Source organism: Orcinus orca, chromosome 1 (genome assembly GCF_937001465.1).
Source record: "Orcinus orca chromosome 1, mOrcOrc1.1, whole genome shotgun sequence".
Taxonomy (NCBI): Eukaryota; Metazoa; Chordata; class Mammalia; order Artiodactyla; family Delphinidae; genus Orcinus; species Orcinus orca.
This window is the reverse complement of record NC_064559.1, coordinates 110,897,969-110,914,098: the sequence shown is the minus strand read 5'-3', so window position 1 is coordinate 110,914,098 and position 16,130 is coordinate 110,897,969. Positions and strand designations below refer to the sequence as shown.

The following is a 16,130-nucleotide window of genomic DNA, read 5'->3' as shown; positions in this document are numbered from 1 at the left end:
ATGTGCCAGAGGCTTTATTTTGGGAGCTTCTTTTAACGCTTAACAGCAACCCTAGGAAGAGATCATATTAAATGGCCTCATTTTACAGAGGTGTCGGGGCGGGGGTGGGAGGGTGGGGAGATAAGCTTAGAGAGGTAAGTGTCTGCCCCACGGTGTCACGGCTGGGGAGCGTGAATAGGATCAGCCCAGGTCTTCGGGGCCTGGGCCACCTGCCTCTGAGACACCCCAGCAGCATTTAGCCGGAAATAGCTAGAAGCTGGGATGGAAAAGAGAATCGAGAGTTAATGGGTTGGAGGGCAGAAAAAAGTATAGACGTTGTGGATGGTCAATTCTGGGTGTAGAAGACAGCAGTCAGGTTTCTGGGCCAGGCAGCCGGGTGTTGGAACCTGCAGGTCAGCAGAGAGCTGGGTGAAGGACCTTTGGGGAAAGAGGCTTATTCGGGGCAGGTCTGGAGATCTTGGCTCACCTCCTGAGGCTGGCGTCTGCCAGGTATGGAGAAGAACAAGCAGCATAGCCCAGCGCAGAAAGGAAGTGAGAGTCTAAGGTGCTGAAAGCTCATTGAAATTGCTAGTGAACATGCTGGGAGGAAGAGTAGGGAGAAAAAAGAAAAGATGAGCTTGTTCTTAAAGTCTTCTAGAAAAGTGGGGGAAGGTCCAAGAGCAAAACTAACATGTTTTTAAAATGCCCACAGTGGGTTTTTTTCCACATTTGATGCTTTACAGTCACCCCACGAAATAGGCTGCCTTATTTCCATTTTACGGATGAGGACACCGGAGGCTCCGAGGGGAACGCAGCTAGTTAGCAAGCCCTGGACTGCACTGGGATGCAAGCCCAGCGCTGTCTGGCCGCAGGTGAGCCTCAGGTGGGAAGGTGAGCACGGGCACCCACTCTGTCTTGCTCCTTTCCGTGTCTTTCTCTTACTGAGAGAGACAAGGAGAGCCTCTAGGTTGGGGACTGGTCGCGGGAGTCTTGATAACCCCAAATGCCCCTTATCCAGCGTATCGGAGCCGGTGCTGGGAGTGGTCACAGTTGTAGCTTGTTTTGTTTCTCGCATGAGCCCTTTTATTCACCTTTTACAGATGTGGGTTCAGAGAGGTTTAATAATTTGACTGAGGTCATATAGCTAACAGGTGAGTAAAGCCTGGGATTGGAAGCCAGCTCCTAATACTGTATCAGCTTATATCTACAGATCAACCCTGTGAAGTCCGTGGCTGGTGGGTTTATCCCCATTTGACAAATGAGGAAATCGAGGCTCAAGAAGGCAGGTGACTTATCCCAGGTTGTACTTGACAGTGAGCAGCCCTAGCTAGACCCCGGGTCTCCCCACTGCTCACCTTGGGTTCATGCAGGAGAGCAGACATGAAATAATGAGTCAGGACATCAGGAAAAGGGAGGCTAGCTAGCCCTAGGTGACAGACCCTAGGGAATGAATGCTAAGGGCAAACAACCTAGGTGGTACTGAGGCTCGGACTGTGTTGGCCAGTGGTGGTTTGTGGGTGATTCCCTCCAGGCTGGCAGGTCATTCATTGCTCAGGAGCCTTGGCCTTCTCCCAGTCGGGGTAGAGGTATGGCATCTGCGGCTTCTTTGTTTTTTCTTCACACTGTTCTCCCTGGCTCTGTTTGCAGTGTCAGCTTCCAGGGGCGCTGGAAGGAGGAGCCCTGTGGGGTGGAGACCAGCTCCGGGGTGAGGGGTGTAGAACTCCTTTCTCTCCAAGTAAAGGTTTAGCATGTGGGGCTCAGGAATGTACTTGGAAACATTTCCAATTTATTTTTATTGCATAGCAATATTTAATGAAAATGTGGGAAAAGACCCAGGAACCTGCAGCTAATAAATCACCTGCTTTCATTTTCTGATGTTCTGTCATCCTTGTCCTTACGTAAGTGATTGTAACTGGAATGTAGATTTCAGCGTCTATCTGCAATGCTGTATGTAGCCTGCTTTTTAAATTTATCACTAGATCATACAAATTTCTGTTCTTCATAATTATCATTTTAAACAGCTCTATGATATTTCTTTGGGTGAATGAATCATGTTTCCCTGACCTAGTCCTCTGTTTGGGGGGCATTGAGAGTGTTTCTTGCTTTTCACTATTTTAGACAATGTGCTAATAGTAGTTTTTCGTTTAAAAAAAGAGATTAGTTCCCTGAGATAAATTCTCAGGAGTTTGGATTCCTGGATTAAACAGACTGAGAACCTTTTTTTTTTTTTTTTTTTCCCAGTGGTTTCGGAAACTCTGAGCAAATCCCTTAAAAGCTGCTTCCCTGGGTATTGTTTTGTAACCAGCACACTGGCAGTGGGAGCTGGGCACGGTGTCTAGGACTGGGATGCCAGGAAGGCCGGCTGTGTCTGGGAGATGGCCAAGGGCCAGGTCTCTCCCACCTCCGGTTTCCCCGCTGCTGCGGGGCGGGGGTTGGGCTTTGCCCGGCACCCACCCGTCCCCCTCCCAGACACCTGGGCAAGCTGGAGCATTTAGCCCTCAGGAGCCTCACCCTTGCTCACTTGTTCCATCATAGAGACCCCAGAGAGGAGCTTGCTACTGTCACTTATCTTCTCGCCCCTCGGGTTTGGCTTTGAAGGTTGATATCCTTTTTTTTTTCCTGTTTTCCCAGAATTCGTTCCTGCCGAAGAGTAAGTCCTTGATTCCCAGGCCCTTTGAGGTCTGAGGAGGAGTCCAGTAGGTGAGATTCTCTACCTCTAAGGAGAAACAGTACCTGCTCCTTCAGCAAGAGCAAGCTCTCCGTTGCTATGGATACCGAATCCACGTATTCTGGATACTCTTACTATTCTAGTCATTCGAAAAAATCTCACAGACAAGGGTATGTAAGCTACTGCTTGTTCCACTTTTCCTTTGGGGGAAACTTGCAGGTTGCTCAGGCTGCCTGGGCTCACTTTCAAACAGTCCCCCTGCAGGGCAGTGGACGCCTGAGGTTCAGTCCAAGAGCATTTAACAGGCATTGGGAGGAACTACACCACCAATTTACATTTTATAGCCACCATTACAGTTGGTGACTTTAAGTTCTCACAACTGATTTTAAATTAAAGTTTCTCCCTTCAGTGGAAATGTTTTTCATTTCTAAGTACTTTTCATAGATGACAGTTCTCTCAAAGCTTTACCAAGAATGCAAGTGAAAGTTCCAAAATAAAAAAAGTGTTAATTTGTTGCTTCTCACCCAAAGCTGCTGACTCATCCATTATGCATTTGCCTGAGGCGTATCCACTGAAGTGGCAGGATTGGCCTAGTGCCTTATTTATTTCTCTCTGACTAGTCTTCCCAGTGCGCAGGCCTGGGTTTTGAAAACTCCGACCTCGGTGATGGGGCCAAATTTCCTCTCCTCTGTGAGGAATGAACAGGTCTGCACTGGTATTCATAAGGCCTGCAGTATTACAGACCTGCAGAACGGTCAGGAGAGAAACGAGGAAATGAATGAATGAAGAGGTGGTACTGTACTGGTGAAGAGTGCAGTTGATAAAATTGCAATGCTGCCTCTTCCTTAGAGCCCTCATTTGTAAAATGGGTATAGCAGGGCTGTTGAGAGGATTAAATGAGATTGTGCTTGTGAAGCATTTAACACAGCACATAGTAGGTCACTAACCAGTGGCTGTATTAATGCTATCAATGGCCTTGGCATTTCAGCACCACACTCAAAGGCCCACCTGTGGTCACAGCCCTGCCATGGCTGGGAATGGTGATTATAGTGGTGTTTCCCAGACTGAGCAGTTCCCCATACAAGCAGCTGAATGCAGAGCAGGATTTTGTTTTGTAAAACAGCAGTAAGATACGGATATCTAATTGATTTATTCGTTTGTTAGCATGTACGGATGTACACACGCAGAAAGGGGTCTGGAAGGATAGTGTCGGAGCTGCCCAGAGCGGTCATCCACCGGGAAGGGGTCCACACAGGATGGTGACTGATGGGAACTTTCATTTGTGCTTTATCTTTCTGCACTTGTTCAGTCTTTTACAAGTGTATATTTTGTGATTAAAAGTAGAAATGGAATGAGTGTAAAAGAAGGACTTTCAAAGATTATTTAATGACATGAGAAAATACATATGATGCCATGTTACTAAAACACAAGATTCAAAACTTTGTACCTATAATGGTTATATATTCTTATGATACAATGAATGGTAACAGATGGACCGTGCCTATCTCTAGGTGTGCAACTATTGGGATTATAGTTGTGTGTGTGTGTGTGTGTGTGTTTAACTTTCCTTATTTTCTAAATTTCATGTATTGCTCGTATAATCATAACAATCTGGGGGAAAGAGGTAAATGAGCTTGTGCTGGAGCCCAGGCAAGGCTTTCTAGTCAGCATGGGAAACAGCAAGGAGGGCTGCTGAGTGAGGCGTAAAGTGACATGCCAGAACCCAGATCCTGAGAAAGTCAGGAACCCTCTGGTGAGAAACATTTAATCACAAATTTCAATCAGTGGGTAAACATATCAGATTTGTTCTAAAATACTAGAAACAGCTGTGTAAAAATGTCCAATCTTTGAACTTAACTGGAAAAAGCAATTCCCTTGTCAGTGTGCCAAGCTTCCCCATCCTACACTGTGATGAGTGGAGTGGGAATTTGGAGGTTCTCTTGGTGCTTGGGGATGAGTAGAGAGGAACGCCTTGCAGTGTTCAGAGGAGGAACCATCTCTGGCCTCCTTAATCTAGACTCATGTCCCGACTGTCATTGCTCTGCACTGCTGTTTCCTCAGGCCCCTTGGGGCCCCGAGAAATTGATACTGCAGTGCTCTCGTGGTAACTTTAGGAGACTGTAACTTTCAATGAAAACAGCATGCAGAACTCTGAGGGCCTTCTTGGACCCCTGCGGAAAGTACTTGGCAAATAATACAAGCTGAGACCTTTAATAATTTAACCAAGGGTGTTGCTGAATGCCTACTCAGAAGAGCTCGGGGTGAGAGATTCAAGATTTATAGGTGAACTTCCTGGCATCTTTAGAAAAGTTGGATTCCCTGACAGGCAGCCCTCTAGGGCATAGTGACTGTGGGGCAGAGGTTGTAATCCATAGAGAGTAGGTGCCGGGAGTCCTTTGTCGGGGTGGGTGCCCTGGACCCAGCAGAGGGTCTCTATCACCGGGAGTGTCCCTGTGAGGGCTGCTTTGCTCAGGGATTTGTTGGGAATTTGAGTGGCAGAGTAGGAAAGGAGAGGGAGCTTGTTTGCTCTTTAGGAATCTTGGTAGAACTGTCAGCGGGGAATAACGAAGGGTAGCAAACTTGATATTCCTGACGACACCGAGATCATCTTTGGAGGACTGGCTGGGTTCTAAGCAGATGACAAGTGACTCTTTTCTAACAAAGAGGTTAGTGGTCTGGTTTTGTGATACCTGCCATCTCCAGAGGGTATCCAGTTAACTTGCTGGGAAAACGGCACAGACTCCAGCCGACCTCGCCTAACCTTTGGGTTTTGGAGTACCAGTTCCCCAAGTTCAATACAGCGGCTGCCGGTACTGTTCATGACCAGTTTGAGAGTGCCTGTTAGGACCCTTGGTCATTATCCCCCATCCTCACAGCAGTCCCAGAACGGTGGGAGGTGGGACCCCCGTTCAACAGGTGATACAATTGAGACTCAGAGAGAGCACTATTTGCCTGAAGTTATGAGGTTGGTAGAGACCCTCAGGTTTAAGGCCCCATTTAGTCCTCCTCTGGAAGCCATGCTTTCCTCCCTGGGCTGTGCTGGGTGGAGAGCGGCAGAGTAACTGATAGGGAAGAAAGGGAGTGGAGGGTAAGCCATGTGACTAAGGTACTATAAAATGCATTGTCCGAAGGAGGCTGCCTGAGCGGTAGGGCAATCTGTGCTTTTGTTCCGAGGCCGCTTCCAAGTCAGTTTGTCCTGTGCCCAGCCCTCGCACCCGAGGCAGTGCCGAGAGGAAGCAGCCAGGCCCCGGCAGTCGCAGTTGGTGGAGAAAGGACAGGTAGTGGGTGGTGGTAGAGAAGGAAAGGGAAGAGTAACCGGTGGGGCTGGCTTTCCCCAAGTAGAAATAGACAAACAACAGAAAGAGGGCAAAATCATCTTCCCAGGAAATGCTGACTGTAAGTGGGAACGGTCTAGGAATCGACGGGGATTCTGGGCAGAGTGAGATGGGCTTTACAGCAGCACCCCCAGGGCTCAGCTCTGGAATCGCCTGAATACAAGCATTTACACACTCACACACGTGCGGGTACAGACACATGCCCAGGCCTCCAGCATGTTACTGCTTGCCCCGACCCCTGACTTATCTTTACTCATACGGGCACATGATGCATGGAGACAGGCTCAGAGATAAAGATACGAGGATTCCTGTGGCTGGCACACCTGCCCAGCAAAGATGCCTAGGTGATCCAGACAACTCGGGTGGAGTTGGAGAAACACCAAGTGCGCGTGTGTTTGAAAAATCCTTTCAGTGGTTTGGTAGCCTACTCCCTGTCTCCTGTTTCTCTTAGACACCGTGGACTGGTGGTCTTCACCACTGGCGGGCCCTCTCCTGGAGGGTACTTAGCACGTCCTTGACATCACGGCAGTTGGAGCTCTGGGGATGAACGTTTGGGTACCGATGCAGTGAAGCGACAGCCATACTGGGCTCATAGCTCTGCATGCTGGAAAGCACTTGGAAGGCAGCCTTTTTTGTTGGACTTCTCTATGTAGTCCGGGCTCAGACAGTAATTCAGAGCAGTAATTCAGGACCAGTGATTTTTATAAAAGCTGTACAACAGGTCTTTCTCCCTTGACAAGGACCAGCACGACATGCAGCCCACGTTGAGTTGATAGGGTGAGCTTTCCGTCGGCCCCTTACTTGACAGTGAATGGAAAACTTTCCCCAATTGCTTATTGTTTCTCACAGTGAGTCCTTTTGAAGTGGTTGTCTTTGGCAACCCAGAGTGTTGGGTGCACTGCTTTGTGTTCTCCAAGGTCAGGGTCAAGTCATGACTTCTAGCAGTAGCTTCAAAGGCAGATCTGGGCCTGATGCACGCTGTCCTGAGTCCTGCTCCCAGCCTCATGCACTTAATGCTGTTTTAGTATAGAAGCCACGCTGTACACTGCAACATTGTGTAGCTGAACGCTGCACTCACAGCTCCCATTATCGAGCCCCCGCTGTATACAGGGCGTTTTACAAACAGGGAAACTTCTGAGTAGTCGCTCCAACAACCTCTCCCCCAGGAGCATTTGGGTGGGAGAGCCTTGGGCAGAGTTTCCTGGACCACCTGCCTTCTAATCACCTGGGGTGCTGATGAAAAGGGTGGATTCCTGGTGTCTCTCCTCTCCAGACTATTTCTCTGGGGATGGGGCCAGTGAATCTGTACTTCATCTGCACCCCAGGTGGCTTGTCTGCACATTCACGTGTGAGAAGCAGTGGTTTAGGGTTTTGGGCTTGGAGGATGAGAAACCTTCCTGGAGTTGTCAGGTAATGGGCTCTTATCTGGTTTACCTCTGATGTTACCAGGGGAACTGTAGAGATCGCGTCTCCTTTGGGGACTGTCGGGCCCTTTAAGGGCCAGGCTGGGCCAGTTGGGGTCGGGTCGAGGAAGGGCTGGCCCCTGAGAGACTGTTTCCAGCCCTGGGTGGTTCCCTACCCGCTCCGGCCCTGGTAGTGTTCAGCCTGCAGGAATTGGCACTCGGTGGAAGAATTTTGATTTCCAGTGGAATTTGTGCTGTCACAGGATTTGACCCGTGGGACTAGGGAAGAGATTGATGGGTTAGGGGAGCACGTGACTTGGCAGATGGCAGGACAGTGATAGATGTGAGAGCAGTTGGGGAAAGTGGAAACACAGTAAGAGGAGCAGTGCCTCGGTCTGGCCTGGCCAAAGTGGGGGTCCTGGGGAACAGTGATTCCAGACTTAGTCTAAACAGCTAAGACTGATCAGACACATGGGAAAACTTTCCCCCATTGCTTATTGTTTCTCACAGTGAGTCCTTTTGAAGTGGTTGTCTTTGGCAGCCCAGAGTGTTGGGTGCACTGCTTTGTGTTCTCCAAGGTCAGGGTCAAGTCATGACTTCTAGCAGTAGCTTCAAAGGCAGATTCCATAGCTCTGGTAAGTTCATCAAGTTCGGGGTGTGGGAATGAGCATAAGGAATACTTATGCTACAAAATCTTCCAGTTGCTCTTCAAATCAGTGCCGCAGAGCGGGTCTGAATCGAGGCAGTCGGTTCACATCCTGCTCTGCCACTTGCTATGACTTTGGGGAGTCACTTAACCTCTGTGCGCCTCCGTTTCCTCATTTATAAAATGCAGACAATAATACCACATAGGGTCATTGTTAGGATTGAACAAGATTAATATAAGAAAGCACTTGGTAAAGTGCTCTTTAAATTGGGGTGGGCAGTGGAGTGATTGGCAGTGAGACACACCCCTGGATAAACAAACAACATCTCTTTGCTGTTTCCTTAGTTGCCCAGTTAAAACAAAACACCAGAGTTGACCAGAACACATCTATTTCTGGACTCTAATTTAACAATAGATTGTAGTGATAAATTACGCTACAGGGATTAGAGATGGTATCACTGAAAGCGTATCTGGGACAACTGAAGCCTCCCTACCCTTTGAAGGAATCAACCAGGGCTTATCCTAGGGAGATATTGATAAAGCGGAAGTTTGACCACAGAAAGTCTGCATGTGGTTTTGTTAGCTAAGTAGTAGGTTAATAGGAGGGATGCTGTGCAGGGGGAGGGGGTTTGATTGTGTGTTAAAAGCTTCTTTTTCATCTGTCTCCGAGGAACACGTACTCTGCTTCACCAAGTCAAGCCACCATTCTTTGCCATGTGTGGATAGTAATAGCAGTAATAATAGCCACAGTGTATTATTTCACATCCCTGTGTCTATGTGGTGAGATCGTTATCCCCATTGCATAGATGATGAAACTGAGGTTTTTCAGAGGCTTGTCAACTGAAGTAAAACACAACATGAGAGCTGTGAGGTCACTTTTATTTGGGGCTTCCTGAAGACTAAAGCCTGGGAGACAGCCTCTCACATGGCTCTGAGGAACTGCTCTGAAGAGGTAGTGGGGGAGGTCAGCATATATACGACTTGACGAAAGGGGTACATGCAAGCAGGCACACATCTTGGTAGAAGGTTGCTGCTGGTCACAAGGAGCAGACGTCTCCTTTAATGATTTTAGTGCTTTTCTAGGTGTGAGAAAATGCGAGAAATTGGGTTCATAACATTTTCTCCTGAAAATGTCTAACTGTCTGAAGGGCTGTTCTGCCAGTGTTCCCAGAGCACAGAGTGCCTCATTCCTGATCTCTGCCCTGAACTCCTTTCAGGGTGTGTGGAAGGTCGGCAACAGCAGGGGCTAGCAACTTCATCCTCTTAGAGCCACTGGTGAGCGACATTCTTTAATTGGCAGGTTCAGTAACGTGTGCAAGCTCACACATCAGGTAGGGGCAGAACCCAAATGTGACCGTCTGTCTCTGCAGTGTGTGTGTGTGATGCTTCTGTCCTGCCTGGGAGACCTTGGGGAGGAGGGCGCGTGGGTGAAGGAAGGAGGACTGATGTCAGGGCGGCCTGCGGGACGGAGTTTGAGGGAACTTATTCTTGGCCACTGAGGGGCTCCTTTGGAGGGGCTCCTGGGTTGACTCTTCACAGTTGGGGCTAGGGGTGCCAGTCTCCATAGGTGGTTAATGGCCAGGTCATGACCGCTGGGCTTTGCACAGTGGTTGATTCCTAATTTCAGCATTGACCCACAGCAGGGTGCGCTCATCGTCACCCTGGAAGACCACCCAGGAAGTCCATCTGGGGTAAAATGGTGCAACAGCCTGCTTTCCTTAGGGGGCCTGAAAACGCACACACACACACACACCCATGTGTGTACCTCTTGGGGTCATTTGCTCTAACTTTTGCCTGTTTCTGTGGGTGCTTTAAGTTCATCTAGAATCTATGGGAATGACTTTTAGTTTTGAATGTAGTAATGGGAAGTAACTGATTCTCTGTATTGGTTTAGGGTTTCCTTTCTTCTCTTCTTGTCCAAAGGTGTAGGGTGACAGTGTATCCCAGATTTTTTTGGACAGACCAAAGCTTAAGTATTTTGCTGTGTTGTCCCAATAGAAAAAAGTCCTAGAAAATAAGTTTAGGCGAATTATGATCAACTCAAGTCAATGATTTTACAATGAAATGTGCCTTACCTACAGAAATTCTAAAGTTCACAGTATTAGGCTTTGAAAAAATATGGTCACTGTTGATAGAGAAGAAGTGACAGTCTGTTTTTGGGTCTTGGAGTGGCAGAAAGAAAATAGTAAGTAGGGAGTAAAGATCAGCTTACTCTTTGCCGGGGGGTGGGATGGGTGTGTGTGTGTGTGTGTGTGTGTGTGTGTGTGTAGAAGTTTCTTAAATTCAAAATGAAATTTATAACGTTTTTTTTTAACAATTTTTTTTTAATTTAGTTAATTTATTTTTGGCTGCATTGGGTCTTCGTTGTTGCACACGGGCTTTCTCTACTTGCGGCGAGCAGGGGTACACTTTGTTGCAGTGCGCAGGCTTTTCATTGCGGTGGCTTCTCTTGTTGCAGAGCACAGGCTCTAGGTGCACAGGCTTCAGTAGTTGTGGCACGTAGTCTCAGTAGTTGTGGTGCACGGGCTTAGTTGCTCAGCGGTATGTGGGATCTTCCCGGACCAGGGCTTGAACCCGTGTCCCCTGTATTGGTGGGTGGATTCTTAACCACTGCACCACCAAGGAAGTCCTATAACATGTTCTGATGAGGGTTAATTAACATGGCATAAATGTGCTAGCGGATTTATCTTTTATTATTTTTTTTCAGGGAAAGAAATAGAGAGAGGCACAAATCACCCCGGAATAAAGATGGCAGAGGGTCAGAAAAATCTGTCACCATTCAAGCTCCCACCGGAGAGCCCTTGTTGGCAAATGATTCTACTCGGACGGAGGAAGCTCAGGTGAGGATCAAAGGCAGTCTGTAAGTACACTGGTACTTGATCAAGCCTCTTTTCTGTAAATGTTTTCCTAAGTCTTGTTGTAATAGGTTCTCTTGGGTTTTTATCTTTATTTTTCTAGCATGTTAATTAGTTTATCTATATCCTGTGGTTTCTTGTTGGTCTAAGGACAGCCTGACCTACCATTGGCTAGCTTGAGGATTCTTCTGAAGTGTGATTGGTTCGCCTCCTTTGAATGGTGTTGAAAGGAAGCCAGCAAGGCTGACGACAGAGCAGAGAAGGGAAAGTTGCAGGCTGCAGGCTCTGGAGACTCATTCCAAAGTAGAACAGTGTAAGAGAGAAGCAAACTCGCTCTCCAGAGACCCTAAGTCATGTAGGGAAGAAGAGCTGAGAGGTTAGGACAACCCAGACGAAGCCTCACTAAACCTGGAGCTGCACACTTAGATGCCTGCTAGGGAAACATAGGTGAGTGAAATAGACCCTGCGTTACACAGAAGAGGCAAAAATATATCAGGCTAGCTTGGGAGTAAATAGCAATCTGTGTGGCATGTCAGTGTCAGGGCTGTGGCATGGAGTGATGGAATCTGGCACCTGGAGAATGCATTTCCTCTGTCAAGGAGGCAACAGGAATGCAGGAATTAAGTGTTCCTGGGTCTTGCAATATTTAAGAAAAGCTGGAAGTTAGGATTTTATGTGAAATCACCCAATTTTAAAATATGGACTATTAATTTTTTTAAAATATTGTGTGTGGTCTTCTCTCTGGGTCCCAGCTGTCTCACAGTCTACTTGATTTGAATAAACATCTGAGCTATACTCAGAAACATGTTTGCACAGCCCCTTGAAGTATATGCCTGTCTAGCCTTAGCCCCAAATAAACTGATGTGTGCCCACACAGCTGTAAAGATATAGATAAGCATGTATCTGTGTGTACCTATGGGTACAGACAGATGTGCATTTATAAGCAGATATATGGACTGAAATTGGAATTCCTCAGAGCATGCAAGATGCTCGTAGAAGCCAAAGCTGCAGTTGTGGTTGAATGTGGGGTTTGCTCAGTGGTAAGTAAGTGCCTTTAGTCCTTACTGTTGCACAGCCTGCCTTGGCTCTGGGGCAGTCATAGGCATGGAGAGCCAGAGGGCCAGAGGAATGGTTGGATGGATGGGGCCAGTCCTAAGACTGGGCCACCCTTAAGTGCTGCAGGGGTCAGTTTCCTCCTGGATGTGAATTCAGAGGTGCTGGTGGCCCACTGTGAAGGCATTTCGTCCGTCATCTTCTCTACATCTTGTAGCTCACTAGGAAGCTACATTAGGAAGCTGTTGGTGTTTACACCAGGGAAAAGCATTGAAGTGGGCATCTGGAGGCTGTACTTCTCAGCGGCTATGTGACTTGACTTTGGGCATTCACAACCTTTGTGGGCCTCAGTTTCTTCATTGAAAATCCAGGGGATTGAGATAGAAGATCTAAGATCCTTTCTCTTCTAAGAACCTCAGTCTTGGGAAGATTGTTGGACATCTTCATTTTTTAGGCACAGATGTGCACATATTCTTAAAATGGACAGGGGATTTAGTTAGCAACTCTTTGGCAGGAAAAAGGGTGAGTAGCTAAATCAGCTACATAACAAAATGACCATAATACTAGTGATCATTATTTCGACACTGATCATCAACTGAATATTCGGCCCAATACAAAACATGGAATCCAATATTTGCCTTCACTGAGAGTGTTACAGAGTAACTTTACTGATCTGTAAACTCACCTTATGTTAAAGCAAGTTGTCCATCTTTGAATGTGTGGCAGTTTCTTCTCGTGCTTGTGTTTTTTTCTTTTTCAAAATTGAAGTAAATTCACACAGAGAAATGAACAGATCTTAAGTGTACAGTTTGAAAAGTTGTAATAGCTGAATAAACCCATATAACCCACACTCCTATCAAGATATATTTCTTTCACTCTAGAAAGTTCTCTTATGCTTTCCCAGTCAATCCCTGCCCCCAAACCCCTGCCCTCTAAGGCAAGCCGTGCTTTGATTTCTATCACTGTAGATTAGTTTTGCCTGTTTTAGAATTTAATATAATTGGAATCATATTCTTTTGTTTTGGACTTTTTTCACTCAGCATAATAAGTTTGAGATTCATCCATGTTTTGCTGTGTTTCAGCAATCCATTCTTTTTTATTTTTGCTGAGTAGTGTTCTAGTGTATGAATATACCACAATTTGTTATCCATTCTCCCGGTGGATAGCCATTTGGGTTGCATCGTTTTTGGCATGAAAATAAAGATGTTAAGAACATTCTGGTTCAAATCTTTTTGTGGACATATGTTTTCATTTATTTGGGGTAAAAATCTGGGAGTAGAATTGCTGGGCCATACAGTTAAGTGTAAATCTACATTTATATGAAACTACCAGACCAGTTTTCAAGAGTGATTGTACCATTTTAAACTTCTACCAGCAGTGAGAGTAGCGGTTGCTTCTGGCTGTTATCTTAACTAGTAACTTCCCTCATAGTACTTGATACTTGAAACTTTCCGAGTTGAAGACCTATTGTTCGCAGGTTGAGACCTTCCCTGCCGCCACCGCTATTTCTTGCCATAGCTTATACATTTCATGAATCCTAATTTTTTTGATTGTTACTAGATTTGAGGTTATCGTTTGGCTGTGAGATCTCTATCTTGCTGATTCAGCTATTAACTTAGATTTTTCTAAATTGGTATCTTACGCATTAATTGCACCCAACTTACCACCGTGACTGACTGTTTTTTCCGAGTTAAGTCATGTACACAAATTTCTGAGGCAAAACCCTCTTTGGACCCAATGTGGCTTTTCATTGTCTTCTCAGTCTGTTGTTGCTTTGGAGTGACATCATAGTTGCTAGAAAAGTAGAGAAATTGTTTAAAACACTGGCAACCGGATCATGTTAAATGAAGAGACAATCACTCCAAACTACCTCAGACTTTAAAAAGCAAGAGAAAGTGAGACAGTGAAAGTAAGAAAGTAAAAGGCACACATTTTAGTAATCTCAGTGTTTTTTTGTTTGTTTGTTTGTTTTTTTGAGGTACACGGGCCTCTCACTGTTGTGGCCTCTCCCGTTGTGGAGCACAGGCTCCGGACGCGCAGGCTCAGCGGCCATGGCTCACAGGCCCAGCCGCTCCGCGGCATGTGGGATCTTCCCGGACCGGGGCACGAACCCGTGTCCCCTGCATCGGCAGGTGGACTCTCAACCACTGTGCCACCAGGGAAGCCCAATCTCAGTATTTTTATGCTCTTGATGTTTAGTTTGCCATGGGAACATGTGTTTAGGGAGGAATTTTTGAGCTGTCCTGGCCAGAGATACTTGCATCTGCTTAGCTTGTTCAATGAGAAATGTTGTCAGATTGCTTGATACTTACGGAAAACATCATGGAGTTTTACAAAATGTGCGTACCAACTACAGATGGCTTTTGATATGTATGTAGCCATGTAAGTTTCCCTCCTGTGCAAGATCTTCCCTCCTCAGAGCTCCTGGAGGGCGTAGTAATGCTCCCCACTCAGGGGTTGGGCTTTAAAGTAAGCCTTTATCGCCCAGCCATGAATCAAGAAGGAAGTGCAGAGGGTTCTCTCCTTAGGCGGTAGGTGCGCTCGCACACGTTAGTCTAACAGCAGGATTGTCTATCCTCGAGCCTCTCAGGTAATCACTGTTGTAGTCACGAATCACCCAAACACACAAACAGGTCAAATTATGTTTTCTCTGTTTGAAAAGGTAGATATATAATACATTTTGAAAAATTTCAATGAAAATTGTTAAAGTTAAAAAATTCCTCTATTTGAAGAGCTAAGCCTCCATTTCCCAGGAAGCCCGCTCATGTGGGTTGGTTGAAGGAGGTGGGCCCTCCCTGTCCCCCGTGCCCCCGCGGGCTTTGTGGCTTTTACACGTGACCTGCCATGTGGCTCTTCATCCTCACTGTTCTCTCCCTGTCAGGATGACAACTGGGGGGAGACCACCACGGCCATCACAGGCACGTCAGAGCACAGCATCTCGCAGGAAGACATCGCCCGCATCAGCAAGGACATGGAGGACAGCGTGGGGCTGGACTGCAGGCGCTACCTGGGCCTCACCGTCGCCACGGTGCTCGGACTCCTGGTCTTCCTCACCCCCATCGCCTTCATCCTGCTGCCCCCCATCCTGTGGCGGGAGGAGCTGGAGCCTTGTGGCACCATCTGCGAGGGACTCTTCATCTCCATGGCGTTCAAGCTGCTGATTCTGCTCATCGGGACCTGGGCGCTGTTCTTCCGCAAGCAGAGAGCCGACGTGCCGCGGATCCTCGTGTTCCGTGCGCTCTTGCTGGTCCTCATCTTTCTCTTCGTGGTCTCCTATTGGCTTTTTTACGGGGTCCGCATTTTGGACTCTCGGGACCGAAATTACCAGGGCATCGTGCAATACGCCGTCTCCCTCGTGGACGCCCTCCTCTTCATCCACTACCTGGCCGTTGTCCTGCTGGAGCTCAGACAGCTGCGGCCCATGTTCACGCTGCAGGTGGTCCGCTCCACTGACGGCGAGTCCCGCTTCTACCCCTTTGGACACCTGAGGTGAGGGGGATCGTCTCGGGGCAGAAGGACCCCGATGTCTTGCTAGAAGACAGCTAGTCTTCAACAAGGGAGGGGTGACGGCAGGTGCCAAGAGCCAGGACCGGGCTCTGAGTCTTTTTTTCAGGTTTTGGGAGGGGTGTGTGTGTGTGTGTGTGTGTGTGTGTGTGTGTGTGTGTGTGTGGCTGTGTGTCTGTGTGTATGGCAGGGTGGAGGTGGGGTTGTTCGTGTGCATTGACTTTCCTGATGTTTAGATGGGGTGGCACAGGTACTGGCTCTCTTCCAGCTTGGAGTTGTGTTGGGCCTATTTCCAAAGTTGTTGGCAGCTCTTAAAAATGATGGAGAAAGGAAGCCTTAGTGACGGCTGCTGACCTTGCCCCGGAAATTGGCCTGTGAACGATAGAGTCATCAGCGGTTCCATTTTGTTCATAATGGTACATCTGGTTTACCCCATTGTCCCAGTGGAATTATTAATCATTCCTTTTCTCCCCACTCTCAGAAGTGTCCTGGTTTGGGCAATAACTTACATGGTCACCTTAGTGATCCTCCAGGAAAGACTCAAAGTACAGATTTGGAAGAGTTGAGTGTTTTAAAAATGTATGCGCATGAGAAGTTAGAAATACATTAAGATGTCATATTTTAAATCTGTGCATAAAATCAATTATTTTGTGGTTAACTAAAAGAGTGATCATCATTATTTATTTT

The 16,130-nt window shown here is 47.2% G+C and overlaps 1 protein-coding gene across 3 annotated transcripts in view; it reads left to right on the top strand.

Annotated features, from left to right (window-relative positions):
• The window catches only part of VANGL1 (VANGL planar cell polarity protein 1), a 56,306-nt gene that overhangs the window by 6,585 nt on the left and 33,591 nt on the right, over positions 1-16,130 (top strand). Inside the window, exons 2-5 of one of the 3 annotated variants that reach the window (XM_049710372.1) lie at positions 723-851; positions 2,611-2,817; positions 10,739-10,871; positions 14,821-15,428. In XM_049710372.1, the coding sequence (XP_049566329.1) occupies positions 2,747-2,817; positions 10,739-10,871; positions 14,821-15,428 (812 nt within the window). In that variant the 5' untranslated portion in view covers positions 723-851; positions 2,611-2,746. Of the gene's footprint in view, positions 1-154; positions 852-2,610; positions 2,818-10,738; positions 10,872-14,820; positions 15,429-16,130 lie in introns of those variants that run through there. The other 2 variants (XM_004263234.3, XM_049710368.1) reach the window with 2 other exon arrangements.